Here is an 18,305-nt window from a genome sequence, read left to right as displayed (position 1 = left end):
TTAATGTTATAATGCAAAATCAAGATGTCAATCTTTAGTCTGATATGCCCAACCCCATTTATTCCTCCCTCCCTGCCCACCCCACAAAGGTAAAAGGAGTGACTCATTTGGCATTTCACAGGGTGCTTCATTGTTTAAATTTGTTTCGTTTTATTTCCAACTTTTTTTGGGGTACCTTAAATTGTAACTTCCAAGAACCTGCTTCTACTATGGGTAGGCAAGCTGATTTTAATTCTATTAGCTTCATTTGTGTAGTTCTTCATCAGCATGCAAAAACAAGGCCCCAACACGTGGGAAAATTTATAAAAATCTTTAAATTAAGGGGAAAAAAAAAAAGCTTCTTTACTGTTTGTAACCCCCATTCTTAGGTTTCCTTTATTGTGCGCTATAGAATTTTTCCTCTTTCTTATTATCCCTATGCATCATTTATGTGGTTCTTGTTTTGGTACAATTCCCCATAATATTCCAGGATGTACTGTTTTGTGAGTAGACTGAATAGGTTTTGTTTTTTTTTTTTGTTTTTTTTTTGTTTTTTTTTTTGTTTTTTTTGCTTCTTCACATCCAGTGCGGAGTTGTAATTGGAGACAGATTTCCACCCACAAAGGCTCCAGATGTTAAAACGTTTCCCAACATCGACTTAATACAGTGACGGCAACACCTCCCTCCCGCCCCTCCCAGTAGGGTTGGGATTGTACTGTATTCCCTACTGGTTTACCCTTCCCCCCTGTAAAGGGTAACATTTTCCCTGGGTGCAGAGGCTCCCTCATAGTCTCCAAGACTGAAGGACCTGTAAGAAAACAAAACAAAACAATTTTATATTTTAACAATGGTTTCTCTTAAAGCCAGTGAACGCAAAATAAATCAAGTAAGAATGCTACCTCTAACTAGAGAAAATGAAAACTGGACAAATTACCGAAGATCATGCTAACAGTCAATGATAACCCATGTTGCTACCTTCCCCTATGGCTTTTAACAGTCATCTACATCAGATATGAAAAGTGACACCAAGCTGGGGACATGCAGAGAGATGTGTGGAGCACTACATTATACAGATGAAATTTAGGTGGCTGCCTTGTAGGATGCTATCAGTCTAATTTTTTATCCCCCTTAGAACAATGGGCCCCAATGGGAATTGGTTATTCTTCACTTAACAAGTTGCCTTACATTTTCAAAATCAAGTAACACTTTCTTTAAAATAATCCTTTACTTGGTGAGAATGAAAACATTATTATTTTTTTGCCAAAATGTCCAATATCAAGCAAACAAAAATTCTAATCCATCAAAAAATAAAAGAACATGACTTCCTGTTGGTTGTCTGGTGTTATAGCTTACAAGGCAACTAAAGGTGTTCACACTGCACTAAGGTTACTACAGTCAGTAAATAGGAAAAAGTAAATTTTAACATCTCCTTCTAGATGTTCCTTATTAATAATTCTTCTGATCCTATCCTACCCAGTCATTTCCTATGTTCTCAGACTTCTTGATTTTCCTATAAAGGACCTTTTCAACACTAGCAGTTTTAGTGATTCTGATGCACATTAAGAAATAAAATTAGATCACTAGGATATTGTAACCAGTGCCTAACAGTGGTCATTTCACAACAAAAATCTACTGCCCACTCAAGCCAAACACTGGACATAGATGAAGACTGATGTGAATTCAGAGGACGATTAGCCCATCTGTGGGAAAGTGCAAGCAGCACCTTTTCTCTGCCTCTGAAAAAAGGCAGGAATAGAAGATCGTGATCTACTTTTTACCCCTAATTAGAAAGCAGGTAATTATTTCATGCCTTGTTTCAGAACACGATCAACTCAATAAATTCATAATTGGTGTTACGATAGAGATCACAGAAGTTAATAAATCTGAAAGTGCTAAAGACTCTGCTCACTGTTGTATCTTTCAGGCCTTGATGTTAAGAGTCATTCCTCATCCATTACACTCTCATGATTTAACATAAAGATGATTAAGCACTATTTCAAAATGCTAAAGCCACAAAACAGCCAAAGGTCTCAACACTACAGGGGGGCAATACACAAAGGGCTCTGAGATATTCCGGAGGCTGCGAGTCCATTTCTATTGCCTTGTAGGTTACACAGCATGTATGTGGAAATCTTCCCAGGTTTAAAACCTAGCTCAAAGTAAGCAAGAGAGCAAACAAAACTCCAACAGAGAACATAATTAAATTTGGTGGACATCTTCTGGACACACATTGAGTATACTCTCTGGCTCTCCAGTCAAGTGTGTCTCAGAGTTCATGTTCAAAACCTAAAGATTATCCTTGTTCACTGTACTGACCCATATTCCTAACATTTATTGAGCGAACTTAGTGTGTTAGGTAATATACTATGTTCTGGCATCACATATAGTTTACTATTTAATCTTCAAAATAACTCAATGAAGGAACTGAAGCTATGAGATCAGGATTGTTAAAGTACAGAAAAACTGAAGGAACAAGAGTCCAAATGGATTTATCCCTCTACTACCCCAAATCCAAACAGACTCGTCCATTGTCCGTTTTAAAATACAGTGCAGGTCACATGGTAGGTGCTCAATAAAATACATGCTGAAAAACGAATATTAAATATTCCTATCCACTGAGCCCAAAACTAGTTGCAATTTTAGCGGGTTTTTCTCAAAAGCTCACAACACAGAAGTCCTTGATATATCAGAGATTACAGAACCACAATTCAAATAATGTTTACCCTGCCAAAGTGAATGTGGGTGACTTCTTATAGGGCAAAAATTTAAAAACTAGGATTAGTTTGTTGAGTAATCCAAACAGCATACTAATTTGGTTTTCTTTTTACTCAGGATTCAAAGTAGAACCATGTATTTTACCTTGCTTGCTAGTTTCTAAAAAAAATTCTCTAGCCTTAAGTAATTTTAAATTCCAAGTCTAATACTGCAGGAGTTTTATTCAACCTCTGTAGAAAACACAGCAATTTCAGATTGCAGACCTAAGTTTCTTTACCCTGAAAACTTCCCACAAACTTCTTACAACTTACCCCTAATTATGGGACTGCAGCTCAAGTGTATGAGATTAAACACCGTAAAAAGCTGCAAGACGCTCTTTTAAGGGAAGCGGAAACTGGTCAGAGAAACGCCTCCAATTTTCATCCCCAACTTGATTTTTAAATCCATGAAGGATCTGCAAAAAGTGAAAAAAATCATTATTCATCACCAAGCAAGAGAAAAATTCCAATCTGCAGAGCTTCTGAAGTAAAACACTTACTGACTTTATTTTTCTAAAATTTTATCCATTTTAAATCAATAATTCTCAAACTTTGTTGGATTCCATATCACATCTTGCCTAAAAGCACCTCATAATATACCCTAAACCTTGCTTTTGAAAAGTTTAGAATTCAAGCAAGTGTCCTAGTAACAGATGTATGTGAAGCAAACTCCGACCTATCACTAATGGAAAACAAACAAAAAGGTACAGAATTCACCCAAGGGATAAATTTCTATGCCACATTAAGTTTTTTCATATTGGAAACATAACAAAACTTTAAGTTCATGTCTGCAACCACAGTTGACTAATTTTAATATCAGAGGGTTCAAATGGGTAACATTTTATTTCTTATTTTGTTATGATTCAGTACTGACTGGAATTAATCCAAAGGGACACTACTAAAACAAAGAACTATACAGATTTAATCCCTGTGGAAACCACTTCAGATTTACTTTGTTCAACAGTTTCCATTATACTCCAAATCTCAGTCAGCCATCTTTGAAAATACATGCTATTTTGGATAGGTGGGATAATGGGACCACATGAATCAGTGGTATTGCTTGAGAAAATATCTTTTAAGTGTGTCCCCCCCTACTGATACGGACTCACTGTTGTACCTTAAGAAAAGACCAAGCCAACTTCTTTGCCAAGAACAAGGGATATGGATGTGTGTGTGTGTATACACATATGATCTACCAATATTGATTTAAGCAGAGTCTGTTTCATATGAAATATAAAAATAATTTAAGCTTTCCAACTAGTATTGTAATAGTCCCAAGATGTTTATCATCAAGACTTTATGGTTACCTTACCTTACAGAACATGTCTCTCAGATCATCTTTTGGGTTAATCCACGATGCAACAGCATCACAAAAAAATATAAAATCCTGTAACAAGCAGGAAATACACCTTAGACTGCTACTTGTCAAACACAGCAAAATGTACCTATCATGATAGAATCCTACCTGAAAAAAACCATTTTTTTTTAAAAAAATTTTATTTTATTATGTTATGTTAATCACCATACATTACATCATTAGTTTTTGATGTTAGTGTTCCATGATTCATTATTTGCGTTTAACACCCAGTGCTCCGTTTGATACGTGCCCTCTTTAATACCCATCACCAGGCTAACCCATCCCCCACCCCCCTCCCCTCTAGAACCCTCAGTTTGTTTCTCAGAGTCCATAGCCTCTCATGGTTCATCTCTCCCTCCAATTCCCCCCCCCTTCATTTTTCCCTTCCTACTATCTTCTTTTTAACATATAATGTATTATTTGTTTCAGAGGTACAGGTCTGTGATTCAACAATCTTCCACACAATTTACAGGGCTCACCATAGCAGCACATACCCTCCCCAATGTCTATCACCCGGTCACCCCATCCCTCCCACCACTCCGGCAACCCTCAGTTTGTTTCCTGAGATTAAGAATTCCTCATATTAGTGAGATCATATGATACATGTCTTTCTGACTGACTTATTGTGAAGATGTCAATGCTACCTAGAGCAATCTACACATTTCAATGCAATCCGCATCAAAATACCATCAACGTTTTTTCAAAGAAATGGAACAAATAATCCTAAAATTTGTATGGAACCAGAAAAGACCCCGAATAGCCAAAGGAATGTTGAAAAAGAAAAGCAAAGCTGGTGGCATCACAATTCTGGACTTCAAGTTCTATTACAAAGCTGTAACCATTTTTTTAAAAATCAACTATGATAAGGAATTATAAAATAATGCCTGTCCCTATCATTTCACCATCAAGAAACCTCTACTCATTGTTTATATTGGAATGTGCTTTTGTATTTCTTTTTACATCCCAGAGCCCCAGTCTAGTAAATATTTAGCACCAACAACAGAATGAAAGTACCAAATGAGCACCAATTTTAAAAACCTTCATTTGCTGAAATAAAGAAATACATAAATTCAATAATCTCACAGTTCTGACTGGCCTAGAAATAACTTAAAGCTAAGTATATGCCAAATAAGCTTGATTTAAATTTTTCAGTTTCAGACTGAAACTTAAAATGACCAAAAGCTAGAAAGAAAAACTAATTATGTAGTTGTAATTAATACCTAACTCAACCCGACCCAGTGCAAACAAAAAAATCCAATGCTCAATCACTAGAAAAAACTGGGTTATTCTCACTATAAGAACAAGGTGACAAAAGGTATATACTTTAAATGTTTCATTTAAGTATTTTTCAATCTTGACTATCATATTGAAACAGCAGTTCAATACAGAGCATTAAGATACTGCTTATGTTCTGATATGTATGTGTTACTTACTTTCACGGTCTTAAATGTTAATTCAAAAACAAACAATAAAATCCTGATGGGAAAATGCTTCCTCTTAATATAACATTGTATCAGATAACTCTAAAACACATTTAAGATGACACAAACTTCTTAAGCATTGAAAAAACCAGAAGCTTAATTCCAGGAATTTATTTTGCAACTAGGAACTATTTCCAAAGATAGTACCGGCCTGTTTTCATACTAAGTTATTGTTTTACAAATGTGAAATTAGTCAAAAGATTTTTTCCATTTCTAATTTATAAGTTTTCAATGCCTATCACAACATTAATTTGAGTTTTATGGCTGGTAATTAATAATATTTCTAAACAAATTAACAACACAATCATTAACACAAGACAGGAGGTATCAAAGATATTAATTAAAAGTAATGTTCAAAGCATGTACCTCCTGGAAACGAAAGGCTATTTTCTTGAAAATACCTCCCATACTTTCTTTTCCTTACAACTCATCTGCCGAGCAACCTGGGATACTTAACCTAGAGTTCCACCTCCTGCCTTTTGTTGATTTCAGACACACGCGGTCAATCAACGTGTTCCTGTTTTGTGTGTCTTGCAATTTGACACTTGGATCCAGAGGTTATCAGACTCATATAGGATACTTTTGCCAAATAATTTTTTTAAATGCTAAAAATGTCCAGATACTATCTAAACAAAGACAGGAGACAAAGAGAAATAAATCCTAAACTCTCCAAGTTAAAAGCATTTTCATTGGTTAATTCAGTATTCTGAATACTGGAAAAAACATTTTTTTAAAGATTTTATTTACTTATTTGACAGAGAGACAGTGAGTGAGGGAACACAAGCAGGGGGAGTGGGAGAGGAAGAGGCAGACCCCCGCCGAGCAGGAAGCCCGACGCGGGGCTCGAGCCCAGGACCCCGGGACCATGACCCGAGCCGAAGGCAGACGCTTAACGACTGAGCCACCCAGGCGCCCCCACTACTGAATTTTTAAGTTTAATTCTAAATAAGAGAAAGTAACCTACTACACTTGGGTCACTCTCTTAAGTGTCGCTATCTGGAAATTCAACAAACTGAAACTCAATGGAAGGAGGCATGTACAAAGCGAATGTGGACGAAAGCTGCTCTGGCTTAATTCAAGGCAAGACTACAACCTCAATATCCTAATGTGCTATCTGCTTCATGACAAAAGAAGAGTGAGGGAGTCATAAACAAGCATTATCATTTCAAAGTATTCAGAAGTCTGCAGCTTTTTAAAAACACTTCTTTATTATCTTCCACAAATGTGTAATCTATGATACTTCCCTAATCCAAGTGTTAAAGTAATTGGCCCTTCAAGGTTTCATTGCTCAGAGCACTAAAGGTTAGTCAGTCTCGGTGGCTTCTTACTTGGATTACTCCGCTGGGGTTCACACTGATCATGGTGCAAATCCCACGGAAGGCTGAATCCTTTTCCTCATTGTCCCTGATGTTTCTCAGAGAGGTGCACCTACGAAATTACAGACTGAGGTCAGCATTTAAGTAAAAAGCAGCTTCAATCACAATACTAATGGACAGTATTTAATGGAATAAGCACCACAGTAGAGATAATGTTTAAATTCAAAGGATTTTCATAATAAGCTTTCTCATTCTTCCTGCACGTTTGGCCCCTCTAATCTCAATACAGCAGAAGCCTTGCAATTCACATTTTCTTATTAAGAGACCACATCTCTAAAAGGGACAGTTGATTCTAATCTCCCATTTAAAGTATTAATGAGGTTGAGCCAAAAGTAAATTACGAATTTTTAAAACTGTATTATGACTTGTATTCCATTAAACACTACTAAAAATGACTTGAAAGATTATCAATTGAAAGAAGCAGAACATAGGATTTACTGCCACAATATAAACTATTATTACACAACTTATGGTGTAGATGTTTAACTTTAACATTAACAAGCAAATAAGGTTTTTATACATAACGTAATTTAAACATGTATTTCTTAATGCAATCCAAGTTTTCAAATTAATTCTAAAAAAGAAACAATGCAAAAACCTAAATTTATAGAATTTGCATGCATCTTTATTTAACTGGTGGATATTTAAATGCTTTTCATGTATAATCAAGCTTTTTAACACAGCAAGCATGTGACAATCTTATCCCATGCATCAATTAGTCGTTAGCCACAACATAAAATAAATATACATGACGATGCTACTGAAAAACCTCACAAACCTGCTAGGACAAGATTAGTCACATGGTTGGCAATGATTAAGGATTGTGATTTTTGTAACCAACTGAAAATATATCTAAAAGTGAGATAGAAAGAGAAAGAAAGAGTGAAGAAAAATGAATTAAAAAAAAAAGATTGAATAATACACACCAGGGTCTTATAAACTGCTGTAGCATGGGGGCCACCTCTTGAGGACAAACGTAACCAAGACGACCAATTGTTATTGCTAAGGTAACGCAATCACGGTTATACACCACCAAACGCCAACCAAGACATGAGCAAATGAGGGGGAAGGAGAAAAAATAAAGAAAAAACAACAAATAACTCAGAAACAGAAACCAACAGAATTTGTGTATGATAATAAACATAAGATTTCACCAGTGCTGTTTATTACCACCCCCTAAAATAAGGGGCAGCAACATATATGGCATACTCTTGGAAAAAGGAAAACAAAAGGAATTAAAAAAACTTCAAAGGTTGAGAGAACACCAAAAACCATGATGAATTGCTTTTCTCGCTCAATCAAGTAAGAAGATATTCTGTTAATCAAAAGATGAGCGATTAAATGCATGGATTTAGAGATTCTCCATTCAAAGCCAGTTGAAATTTCAGAATTTAATAATGAAATCTATGTTTTTCCCCCAAGAAATATTAGTAAATGTGAATGATTACATTTCTGAATTGTTTACTCAAACACAGTTCTCAGAAGTTAAAACAGTTAAAATTACTTCTCTATGTCTTTTTAAATAAGTGATTTCCAATCTTTCAAAATCAACTAGGAATTTAATCGCAATTTAGGTAGTTTTGTTCGTTAACATTTCTGGTGGACCATTTGTTGCCTGATATCAAAATCAACCATCAAATTTTAGGTGTTGCAGTATGCAACGAATGAATGAATTAGAAAATTGCTGTGCTGTGTCAATTCCATTCCAATTAACCTCTGATGGTGATGATAATGGTAACAACTCGGGTAACAGCCCACTAATTTCACAAACCATAATTGACATGAAGGAAATTTACAGTCCACTGCAATGATGTGAAATGTGGACGAAAGGAACAAATAATCTGTCTTTGCTATATAAAAGGCATAGCACAAAATAGATGAAACATTATACTGATCACATGCTAATATTTTACTTAAAAATTTCGAAGTGGGAATTACTCAAACATATTCACCATCAAAATTCATTCAGGAAGTCCTTAAACTTACGAAGAGCTAAAAGAAGTTGCAACTCAGAACTGCATTCTGCAATTCAAAGGTACATACATATAAATACATTTATACACAACGGGAAAAAAAATACAAACAGAAAACAAACCATAAGGTGCTTTAATGGTGTTCTCTCAAAAACTTACAGGCTAACCTTTCATAAAAAAAGGGTGGGGGGGTAAAGAAAAATGTTTAAGGATTACTTGAAGCAAACTACACAGATAATACTAAAATCCAGCAGATTCATATGAAGCAAGAGAAAGAAAACCTATGTTCAAAAGACACAAACTATGCAACATTCTCATTAAACAGGCAAGTATGAACAATCCAATGAAACATGCGATAAAGCAGATGATGGTCCATTGAAAAAGTTCAGTGTAGGATATACTAATTGGAAAAAGAGCAAATAACTGCATACACTAAGGAATTGGCTTTATGAAATATTAAGAAAATGGTAATTAAGTTGCTAAAATCTACAGACATTAGCCATTGACAATGGTTTTATTTTTGTAATTAACATCCACCCGCCCCTTTTGGATAAGGAATACTGGAAACATTTTTTGCAGCCACTTGTGATAAGATTAATCCAGCGAATCCCAAGTGTTTTTCAATCATATCAATTTAATCTGTCAACTTGATGGGCATTATCAACTACTTTTTGGTTTAGAGCAGAATCATACTTAAGAATATAAACTTATAAAGCCAATTTGTTAAAGGAATTGTCTAACAAATTCACAAGCTGATATCCCACAAGAAACTTTAATATACATTACATTCAACATTTATCTGCAGTTATGCATTCACATTTAAAAATAAATAGGAAATTTCTTTAGGTTCAACAGTAATTTTATAATGGCAGGTGTTCCAAATCTGAATGTCATGTATAGGTACTGCATTCTAAAGAGATAAAAACCTGACAAGATTTCATAACCATCCTAATACACAGATTTTTGTACTTTTCAGCAAGAAAATCTAATTCACTTTATGATATAAACAGTACCCATACAGCCAAACAGCTATATAACTGTTTCTTAATTCAAAGATTTCCTTCCATACCAATAAACATATCAACTTTAATCACATTAAAATATATACTTTCTATAATTAAAAAATATAAAATTAAAATGTCTTTGAAAACAAAGTTTTCTTATTTAGAAGACCTTATTTTAATCTTTGTCCAGTATTTCGGTAAAACCCTGACTATGAATATATTTACTGGAATTATCTTAGTTATATAAAGAAGAGGATGTGCCTGATTGAAAACAAAATTCACATCTTTTATCATTATTAACAAAAATCAGGGAGGGTAGAAAGAAATCACCCTGAAATGTGTTCTATAGTATGGAAGGTACTCTTTAATATCAACATGCTCTCTATAAATGCAAAAGAGAAACAAGCCTCCTGAATAAAAATCCCACAAGGTACTGCCTAAGTTCTCAATTTGAAGGAAAATATACAATGAAATACAAAATACACATGCCATTGTTAACCAATTAGCCCCTACACTGATGTCTATTTTTGGCCACAATTTTATGGATTAAAAAAAAAAAATTACTTCCCAGCTGCCAGTTACTCTCTGAATTAACATAAAATTAAAATTCATATTGTTCAATAGTTATTTTAGCTAGGGTCCATTTGAGGGAGGATTAAAACACAGAATAGGGGAGAAGTGTTTTTTAAAGTCTCTGAAAATTGGTTATGCAATACACTTAAAACAGTACGGATCATTACTGAAATCTCAAACAGCTGTTAATGATAAGCTGGGTTTCTAAAGCTAGCTTTGCTTTGGTTTCTCTACGCATCTTAACTTTAAAAGGCAAATAGTTTTCTCTTCACCATAACAGTTCAGTCATATGGTACCTGTATTCTCTAACAACGTCTTTGGTGTGTTGGGTCTGTTAATGATTTCTACAAGCTGGTGCAACACCATAGGAATATAAGGCTGCATCTCTATACCTAAATCACCCCCAAAAGAGAAAACAAAAGAGAAAAATTTTAATGTTAAAATATCAACATAAAATACCTTGCTCCCTTTATTAACTGTGACATAGATTAATAATAAACATATATATATATAAAACCCACTTAAGTTAAAGAGAAAAAGCAATTACAAAAATACAAAGGCATCTAAAAAATTTACAGTGCTTTTAAAGGGGAGAAAGATCTTACCCATTTGAATGGAGATTTCTCCAATTGCCCATGTGGCATTATTGCAGACTGAAATGAACTCTGGATTTAGGTTGGTTCCCAGTATAGGCATGAAATCAGCTAGAAAAAAAATTTTTTAACAACCATGTAGTAAACTTTTCAACAGCAGTGTATTGTGCTTTAAAGGAAATCTACTAGGTGGAAACTGAAATCTAGGCAAGAAATAGCAAATTTTAAAAGGTTTTGATAATATTTAAAGTGAAAAAAGCATTATTTGGCCACTGAACTTCCTATGAAGTAGACCAGGAAACGTAAGTTTTGGTCTATTTTAGGTATCATTAAAATGAGTTGGTCAGAGTAATAGCTCGTCATCAGATGGAAAAAATTCAAATTATAAATGAGGAAAACATGATACAACTTTCTTCAAAGCTAGTTTTTCACACACACAAATTTTTTAAAAAAATCAATGATTTTGGCTTTTAAAGTAACTTTGACCTTAGTGCTCAGATTATGGTCTCTAAACATCATTTTCCACTTAAAAGGAATGAGGAGGGCTCTCAGAGAAGTGTCTCATTGCAGGCTAAAGGCAGGAAATGTACAAAACAAGCCTGGACTATTTTGTCATACCAGGAAGGACTAAGGAGCCAGTTTGATTATGCTCCCACTGCCAGTGGTAGGACAATTTGAGCATCATGAATTCATACTGACACTCAAAAAAGAACCAAACACAAACAAAAACTGAACTCCGAAACACAATATAGATACCTGTGGAAGATGCTGGGAATCAATTCATTATTTTGAAAACTGGTAAACAAAGAGAAAGAATCAAGTAATTATCCTGCCTCCCCTATATGGTTTGTACCTCACGGTAATAATACACTGGTATGAGAAACGTCTCTATGTATATATTCTCACTGTTAAATCAAGAATTAGAGTAGCATCTTTTTAAATCCCCAATAAGTTAGCAGATTTATTTTTTTAAAAGACTATTTATTTAAGAGAGAGTGAAAACGAGAGAGATCACAGAGGGAGAGGGAGAAGCAGACTGGCCGCTGAGCAGAGAAGCCAGATGCAGGGCTGGATCATAGGACCCTGAGATAACGACCTAAGCTGAAGGCAGATGCTTTACCAAATGAGCCACTCAGGTGCCCCAAGTCAGTAGATTTAAGCCAGGGTTTCTAAATCTCAGCAATACTAATAATTTGGTCCAGATCTACCTACTAGGTACGAGTAACACACCCCCAGGGTTAAATGTCTCCAGACACTACCAAATGTTTGGGGTTGAAGATGTTAAAATTGCCCCTGGTTGAAAAACCCTGATCTAGAAAATGATCATCACGGTTGATAACATAAAAAAAGAAACAAAAAAATGATAGACACAGTGTACCTCCTGAAGAAGAGATACATGGTTTATAAAGTCTTAAAGAAGAAAAATAAAGAAAATCCTTCATACAAGTTTAAATTCATAAAAACTACATCAGGTGGTTAAGTATTGGTAGAAAAAGCCTTCCATAAAATAAGAATTCATTACACTCTCATTTACAGTAGTTAGGCTTAAACTTGAGGGTTTAATATACCATAATTAATGTTATTATCCAAAGTTCAGAAATACAGTTGTTATTCAAAGGCACAACTGGGAAGTGAAGTTGGCCAAAGGGTGCCAACTTCCAATTATAAGTCAGTCCTGGGGATGCACCGTATGACATGATGACTATAGTTAACAATACTGTACTGTATATTTGGAAGTGCTAAGAGAGGTCTTAAAAGTTCTCTTAGTAAGAAAAAAAATCTTTTAAGTATATGAGGTGATGGATGTTAACTAAATTTACTGTGATTTTGCAATATATACCTATATCAAATTATGTCGTATACCCAAAACTTACACAATGCTATACGTCAATCATCTCTCAATAAAACTGGGGGCAGAAAGCCAAAAAAAACGCTAAGTACAACTGTATCAAATGAAAAAACCATTTCAGGTCCATGCTTTAAACCATGGTCCACTAAATCGTGTATCATAAGAAACTAGCATCCAAAACATTGGGATATAGAAATCAAAGAAAACCAAAAACCCATTTAATCCATGATTTTGAAAGCAATTCAGTTTATGTTATTCGAGGAATCCCTTATTACCGTCACAAAAGGCTACGACAAAAACAAAACCAAATTATTTACTTTCGAAGTAAATTGTTTGAAGTTTACTATGATATCTGAAAAAGTACACTGGTTTATGAGAAAGACTATTATTACTTGTGGGTACCTCTAACCCCCCAAAAGGGCGGCTACTCAAAATTACCAGTAAACTTGCATATTGTACCAAGGTTTCACAGGTGGCATGTCCTTCACACTAAAGTAATACTTTTCCAGCTTTTCTCCAGTCATACGACTGGAGCCTAATGAGCTGCTCAAGTGATTATAAATTCAAGGGAGCAAGGGTGTTCCATCCTACCTGCTTCACTCAGAGCAGCTTTAACTAGTACATTTATAAATGTTGGAATTCCATGACATTTCAGTTTAATAATACAGAAATATAACTGATGTAAAACTAATGTTAAGCACATCATAGCAGTAGGAAATATTCATACCTATACAAGGCTTAACATGCTGAAAGCAAGCTTTCGTCAGGTCACCTAACAGGGCGAAGGAACTCTGTCGAACTTCTGGCATTTTATCCTACAAGGAGTAAGAACAAATTAACCCCAAGGTGACACAGAGAATCAGGTCTTGATACATTTTAATTTAACAAGTCTCACCTGCATGCATTGATACATTAGCGTTAGAATGTTACTTCGGGCTACTAGCTGTTCAATGTTGCCTCCAAGTCCTTCAGCCAGACCACTGAGTAAATCAAGAGCCACTATCATAAAATCTTTATCAGGAGCCTCATATTGATCTGGTTGAGCATTGTTCAGCTGAAATCAGACCAAAAGTTTTAAAAAACTTAGTCTGAATCAATTAGATTAAAAAATTTGTATACATTATGTCTATCCTTAGAAAAATGTTTACGATGCCAGGGACGGTAGATATAAATATTTTTTAAAAATACCATGGCTTGTGCAAGAGTCTTCTGTACTAGGTTTACACAACGCTGGTACACAGGTTCACAGTATGGAAGGAAACCAGACTGCAGGGCTGTGGCAACTGAAGATAGGCACTAGAAAGAATAAAGTACAAATGTAAATTTCTGGATATACTTAAAATTATGATAAATGCTTAAGAGCATACTCAGTAAGTTTCTGGTCATTTATGAGCCTGCTCTACTATTCTACAATAGTAGGTTATCTTTTCCAGACCTCTCCTTTTTAGATGCCACCCGTTGCCGTTAAGTTTGCTGCTGGTAAAGGGAGGTTTCCTCAAAAAAGTTTCTGTAATGAACATTATCATTAGAGAACCAGGTTAACTATTATGTGTGCTTATTTTTTTCATCAAATATAAGAGATATTTGTTTATCCTCTCATCCTGCTCAACGATATGGGTGGACTTTTAATGGGCATATTCTGAGCCCCTGCCTTAAAGTAAATTAATGATTTTTCTCGTTTGTTGGGCCCAGAATCAGCCATTGCTTAGTCATGTTAAGTTTTTACTTCTCTGGCTAGGGACAAACCATGGCAGAAGTGATGACCCCTGAAATGACAGGGGAAACAAGAATGACGATGATTGAAATGGCTTTACCAGTATCAATTCATTTAAGTTATATTTAATTGCATGTTCAATTATTTGAATAACATCAACTATCAAACCTCAACCTGGACAGAAAGGGTATGAAACAAAGTCCCTCCCTTACCAGCATCAAGACTCAATGCTACTTCACATTTGACTATGTGTGTCTATATACAATAGGTACAGAACACATTAAATAGTTGTGTGTGTGTGTGTATGTATATAACACATAATTGGAACTATATTGTCATGGTATAGCTATATGTATCTATATAAAGAAATACAATTAAATATAGGACATATATATGCGGATATGGAAAGACCTCCAAGATAACTGATTATCACTGAAGCAGAGCAAAGCAGAGCAGGTGAGAAAACATGTAATATAATCCTTGGACAACCTTAAGAAAAACAAAACGAAACAAAACAAAAACCAACTTAACACATCCATTATGGTTTTTCTATTTAACAGTATTTCTTAGTATGGATGTACCATAATTAAGGGCAGTTACACACTTATTCAGCATTTTTGACAGAAATGGTTCAAAATGTACATTTATTAACATTTCCTTCTCACACATCCCCACATTTTATATTTACACATGTTTTTGATGAAACACACTATTAGATTAACTAAAGGTTACCCAGCTTAGCATACCTCAAGTAAAGGGAAGAGATCTTTATCTTCATCCTTTAACATGTTCCATTTCTGGATCAGTGGAGGCATTAGCATCTGAATATATTCCTATTCGTGAAAAACACATAAAGCTCCACTATCATATGTAAACAAGTCCATTTTGGGTCTATGAAAATTAAAATCTGTTTAGAGTAATTGTGTAAAATCATTACTGAATGCATTTTAAGACAGTCTGCTCTTCTTAGCACCTTTAAAATTTTCATTTTCTGCTTTTATATAACCTTGTTCTATTTTTAAGTCATCTTATATCCTTTTTGAAATAAAATGTATACAAATATACCACTACCCAAAAACTATTTGATCATAATCAGGGATAATTTGCGTAAGTTTACTCTGAACTTTTTCAGTCCTGGAGCTTGTAACATGTAGTATGGTCCTTGCTGTATACTATGTTAACAAAACCAACCAACACTGAAGCAAACCCACGAAGTGTCCTGCACCAAATTTTAGGTATAACTTCTATACATAATTTTTTAAAGACTTTTCATATAGCAATTATAAACATGTAATCTATTCTTCTGCTGGGAATTCTGAGCCTGAAATTCTATTATTTAAATCCTATTTAAACAAAGCCAATTCCACCATCCTCTTTTTAACTCTACTAAAAACAGAGTTTGGATCCTTAGCCATACCACTATTTAGCATTTCTAACTAATTATTATCCCAATTTCTAACTGTCTTATCTTAGTGTATATTCCCCATACTTCTAAGTTCCAGTGAGAAAACAAAAATGTCTAGATGTGGTACTCTAAAACTTTAGTATTTATGAAGTGGTAGATAAATACTTGTAATTAAGTAAAAGCTGAAACCCACAGGTAAGACGTTTATCATCCCTTTTCTCGAAAGTGTTGGTGCATTCATGTGATATGCTGATATGATTTCCACACCAAGAACTTATTTACTTGTAATATTATCTAAGTAAATATACTTGCTGATATCTTAAGATCTATATTATTAAAGTAGCCCACACTAAGTGTTCACATCTCCCCAATTTCATTTCTAAATATATGTTAACCTTTTGATTATAAATATGGTACATATTCTTTTCTTAATAGTTAATCACAGATACTCACTGGTTTGTTTAAATGATGTCCTACTGAATCTGCTAAAGTTCCTATGGCATCATAAAGAATGAGCAGGTTCTTATGCTGGTATTTACTAAACGCGAAGACCAAGGTATCAAGTATATAAGCAAGGTAAGGAACAAGTTCCGTACAAGCCTCCTCTTCTAAGGTAGCAAAGGCACTACAGTTAAAAAAAAAAAAAAAGAGAGAGAGAGAGATATTATTACTGCTGTAGTTTATGACAGAGATAGGAAAATAAGTCTATAGAACATTTACACTTTATATGCCTATCTCTTTACCTCACCATACCAGAGGCTTATTTTTATTATTTCTTCCCTATTTCTTTCAAAGAGGCTGTCACCTATGGGCATTTGCTTCACCACAGTAGTAAAATCTAAAACTGTTGTTGGTTCTTATATTCAGTCACTCAACAAACTTAGCATAGTGTCATGACCTCCAAAATGTTTCTCTTAGCTGGAGGGGGAAATGGGATGATGCAGGTGGTCAAAGGGCACAAGTTTGCAGTTATAAGAATAAATTCTGAAGATCTAAAGTACAGCATGGGGACTATAATAATGCAGTGTTGTATACTTGAAAGTTGCTGAGCGTAGACCTTAACCATTCTCACCACACAAAAAGACTTAAACTTATGTCAACTATGTGAGGTAATGGATGTCTTAATGATCTTGATCTTGCTAACTGTTCCATAATGTATATGTTTATCAAGTCATCACATTGTACATTTTAAATATATGGATTATTTTTGTCAATCTTTCTTCAATAAAGCTTAAAAATGTTGGTCTAAAGTTCTACACCATACATTAGAATGCACAGTGTGTTTGTTATTACAGATTTGCCTTATGTATGGTTTACCTACTAAGACAAATATACACAAAAGGCAAACACTCCAGAGTCTGAGTAGTTACTTCAATTTAGGCCTAAATTTGTCTGGACTCTAAGGTGTACCTGGCTTTTCATTTCTAAAATTAAGGTTTGTATTATTTTCTATTCTACCCACTCATAGCAATTTCCTAAAACATTAAGCCATTTGTTAGTGAAAGCCTGGTCTTAAATTGTGAACTATGTTATGTATAACCTTCGCAGCACTTGCCATGAATTTTGATTATATATAGTCGTTTAGTATTCTATACTAGCCTCTAAGTTTAAGATGGCAGGGACTGTAAACACAGCATTTAATATATGCCTAACAACTAATAGTTAAAAAAAAAATCTGCAGGAAACCAAACATAATCTGTATCCGCCCCTCATTTAAAAAAAAAAAAATGTAGTTAGTGCTAGTAATACCAAAGCCCTTTTGGTTCAATGTTCTTTCAATCAGAATGCTTTCAGGTATTTTTGCTTCCCATCTGGTAAAGTACAACTCCACTTAAATTTATTTTCCTCTTTTTCAACAGCTATTTCTTATTAACAAAGTCAAGAGTAAAGCAATTCTAATTAAAAAGTTAAGAGCTATAAATATGTAAGGCCTTTTTAGAACACAAAGGTTTGTTCCAGAAAACTGGAATATTTATAGTAATGAAACTAACTGCTGATCTGATATAAAAACACAGACAGCCCCAAACGACAGAGCAGCTACTGGAGTGGATTCACTAAGTGAAAGATGGTAAGTCACTGTAGGACTTTCTATGGAGTTGTGGTAGCTGACCTTTAAAACTAATAACGTGAATCTGCTCAAACTTTGTTATTCCTTTAAGAGCCAGACCCCCACTATCACCATTCCAGATGTCTGCGAGAATTAGGATGAAAGAGAATTCTGTTACCATAGCCACAGAGAAAAAAAATG

The 18,305-nt window shown here is 34.6% G+C and overlaps 1 protein-coding gene across 3 annotated transcripts in view; it reads right to left on the bottom strand.

Moving 5' to 3' along the window:
* Positions 1-402: 402 nt before the first annotated feature.
* The window catches only part of TNPO1 (transportin 1), an 81,120-nt gene continuing 63,217 nt past the window's right edge, over positions 403-18,305 (bottom strand). For 2 of the 3 annotated variants that reach the window (XM_027605342.2, XM_027605343.2), the window contains exons 14-25: positions 16,511-16,682; positions 15,399-15,485; positions 14,127-14,234; positions 13,834-13,992; positions 13,666-13,753; positions 11,102-11,200; positions 10,793-10,888; positions 7,873-7,948; positions 6,899-6,998; positions 4,045-4,119; positions 3,006-3,148; positions 403-787 (exon numbers count right to left, since the gene is read on the bottom strand). In XM_027605342.2, coding sequence (XP_027461143.1) covers positions 3,041-3,148; positions 4,045-4,119; positions 6,899-6,998; positions 7,873-7,948; positions 10,793-10,888; positions 11,102-11,200; positions 13,666-13,753; positions 13,834-13,992; positions 14,127-14,234; positions 15,399-15,485; positions 16,511-16,682 — 1,168 coding nt within the window. In that variant the 3' untranslated portion in view covers positions 403-787; positions 3,006-3,040. Of the gene's footprint in view, positions 788-3,005; positions 3,149-4,044; positions 4,120-6,898; positions 6,999-7,872; positions 7,949-10,792; positions 10,889-11,101; positions 11,201-13,665; positions 13,754-13,833; positions 13,993-14,126; positions 14,235-15,398; positions 15,486-16,510; positions 16,683-18,305 lie in introns of those variants that run through there. The other variant, XR_003522039.1, reaches the window with a different exon arrangement.

The sequence above is a fragment of the Zalophus californianus genome, chromosome 5, assembly GCF_009762305.2.
Source record: "Zalophus californianus isolate mZalCal1 chromosome 5, mZalCal1.pri.v2, whole genome shotgun sequence".
In the NCBI taxonomy this organism is placed as follows: domain Eukaryota; kingdom Metazoa; phylum Chordata; class Mammalia; order Carnivora; family Otariidae; genus Zalophus; species Zalophus californianus.
Note: the sequence above shows the minus strand (reverse complement) of the source record. Positions and strands in the feature narration are given on the sequence as shown.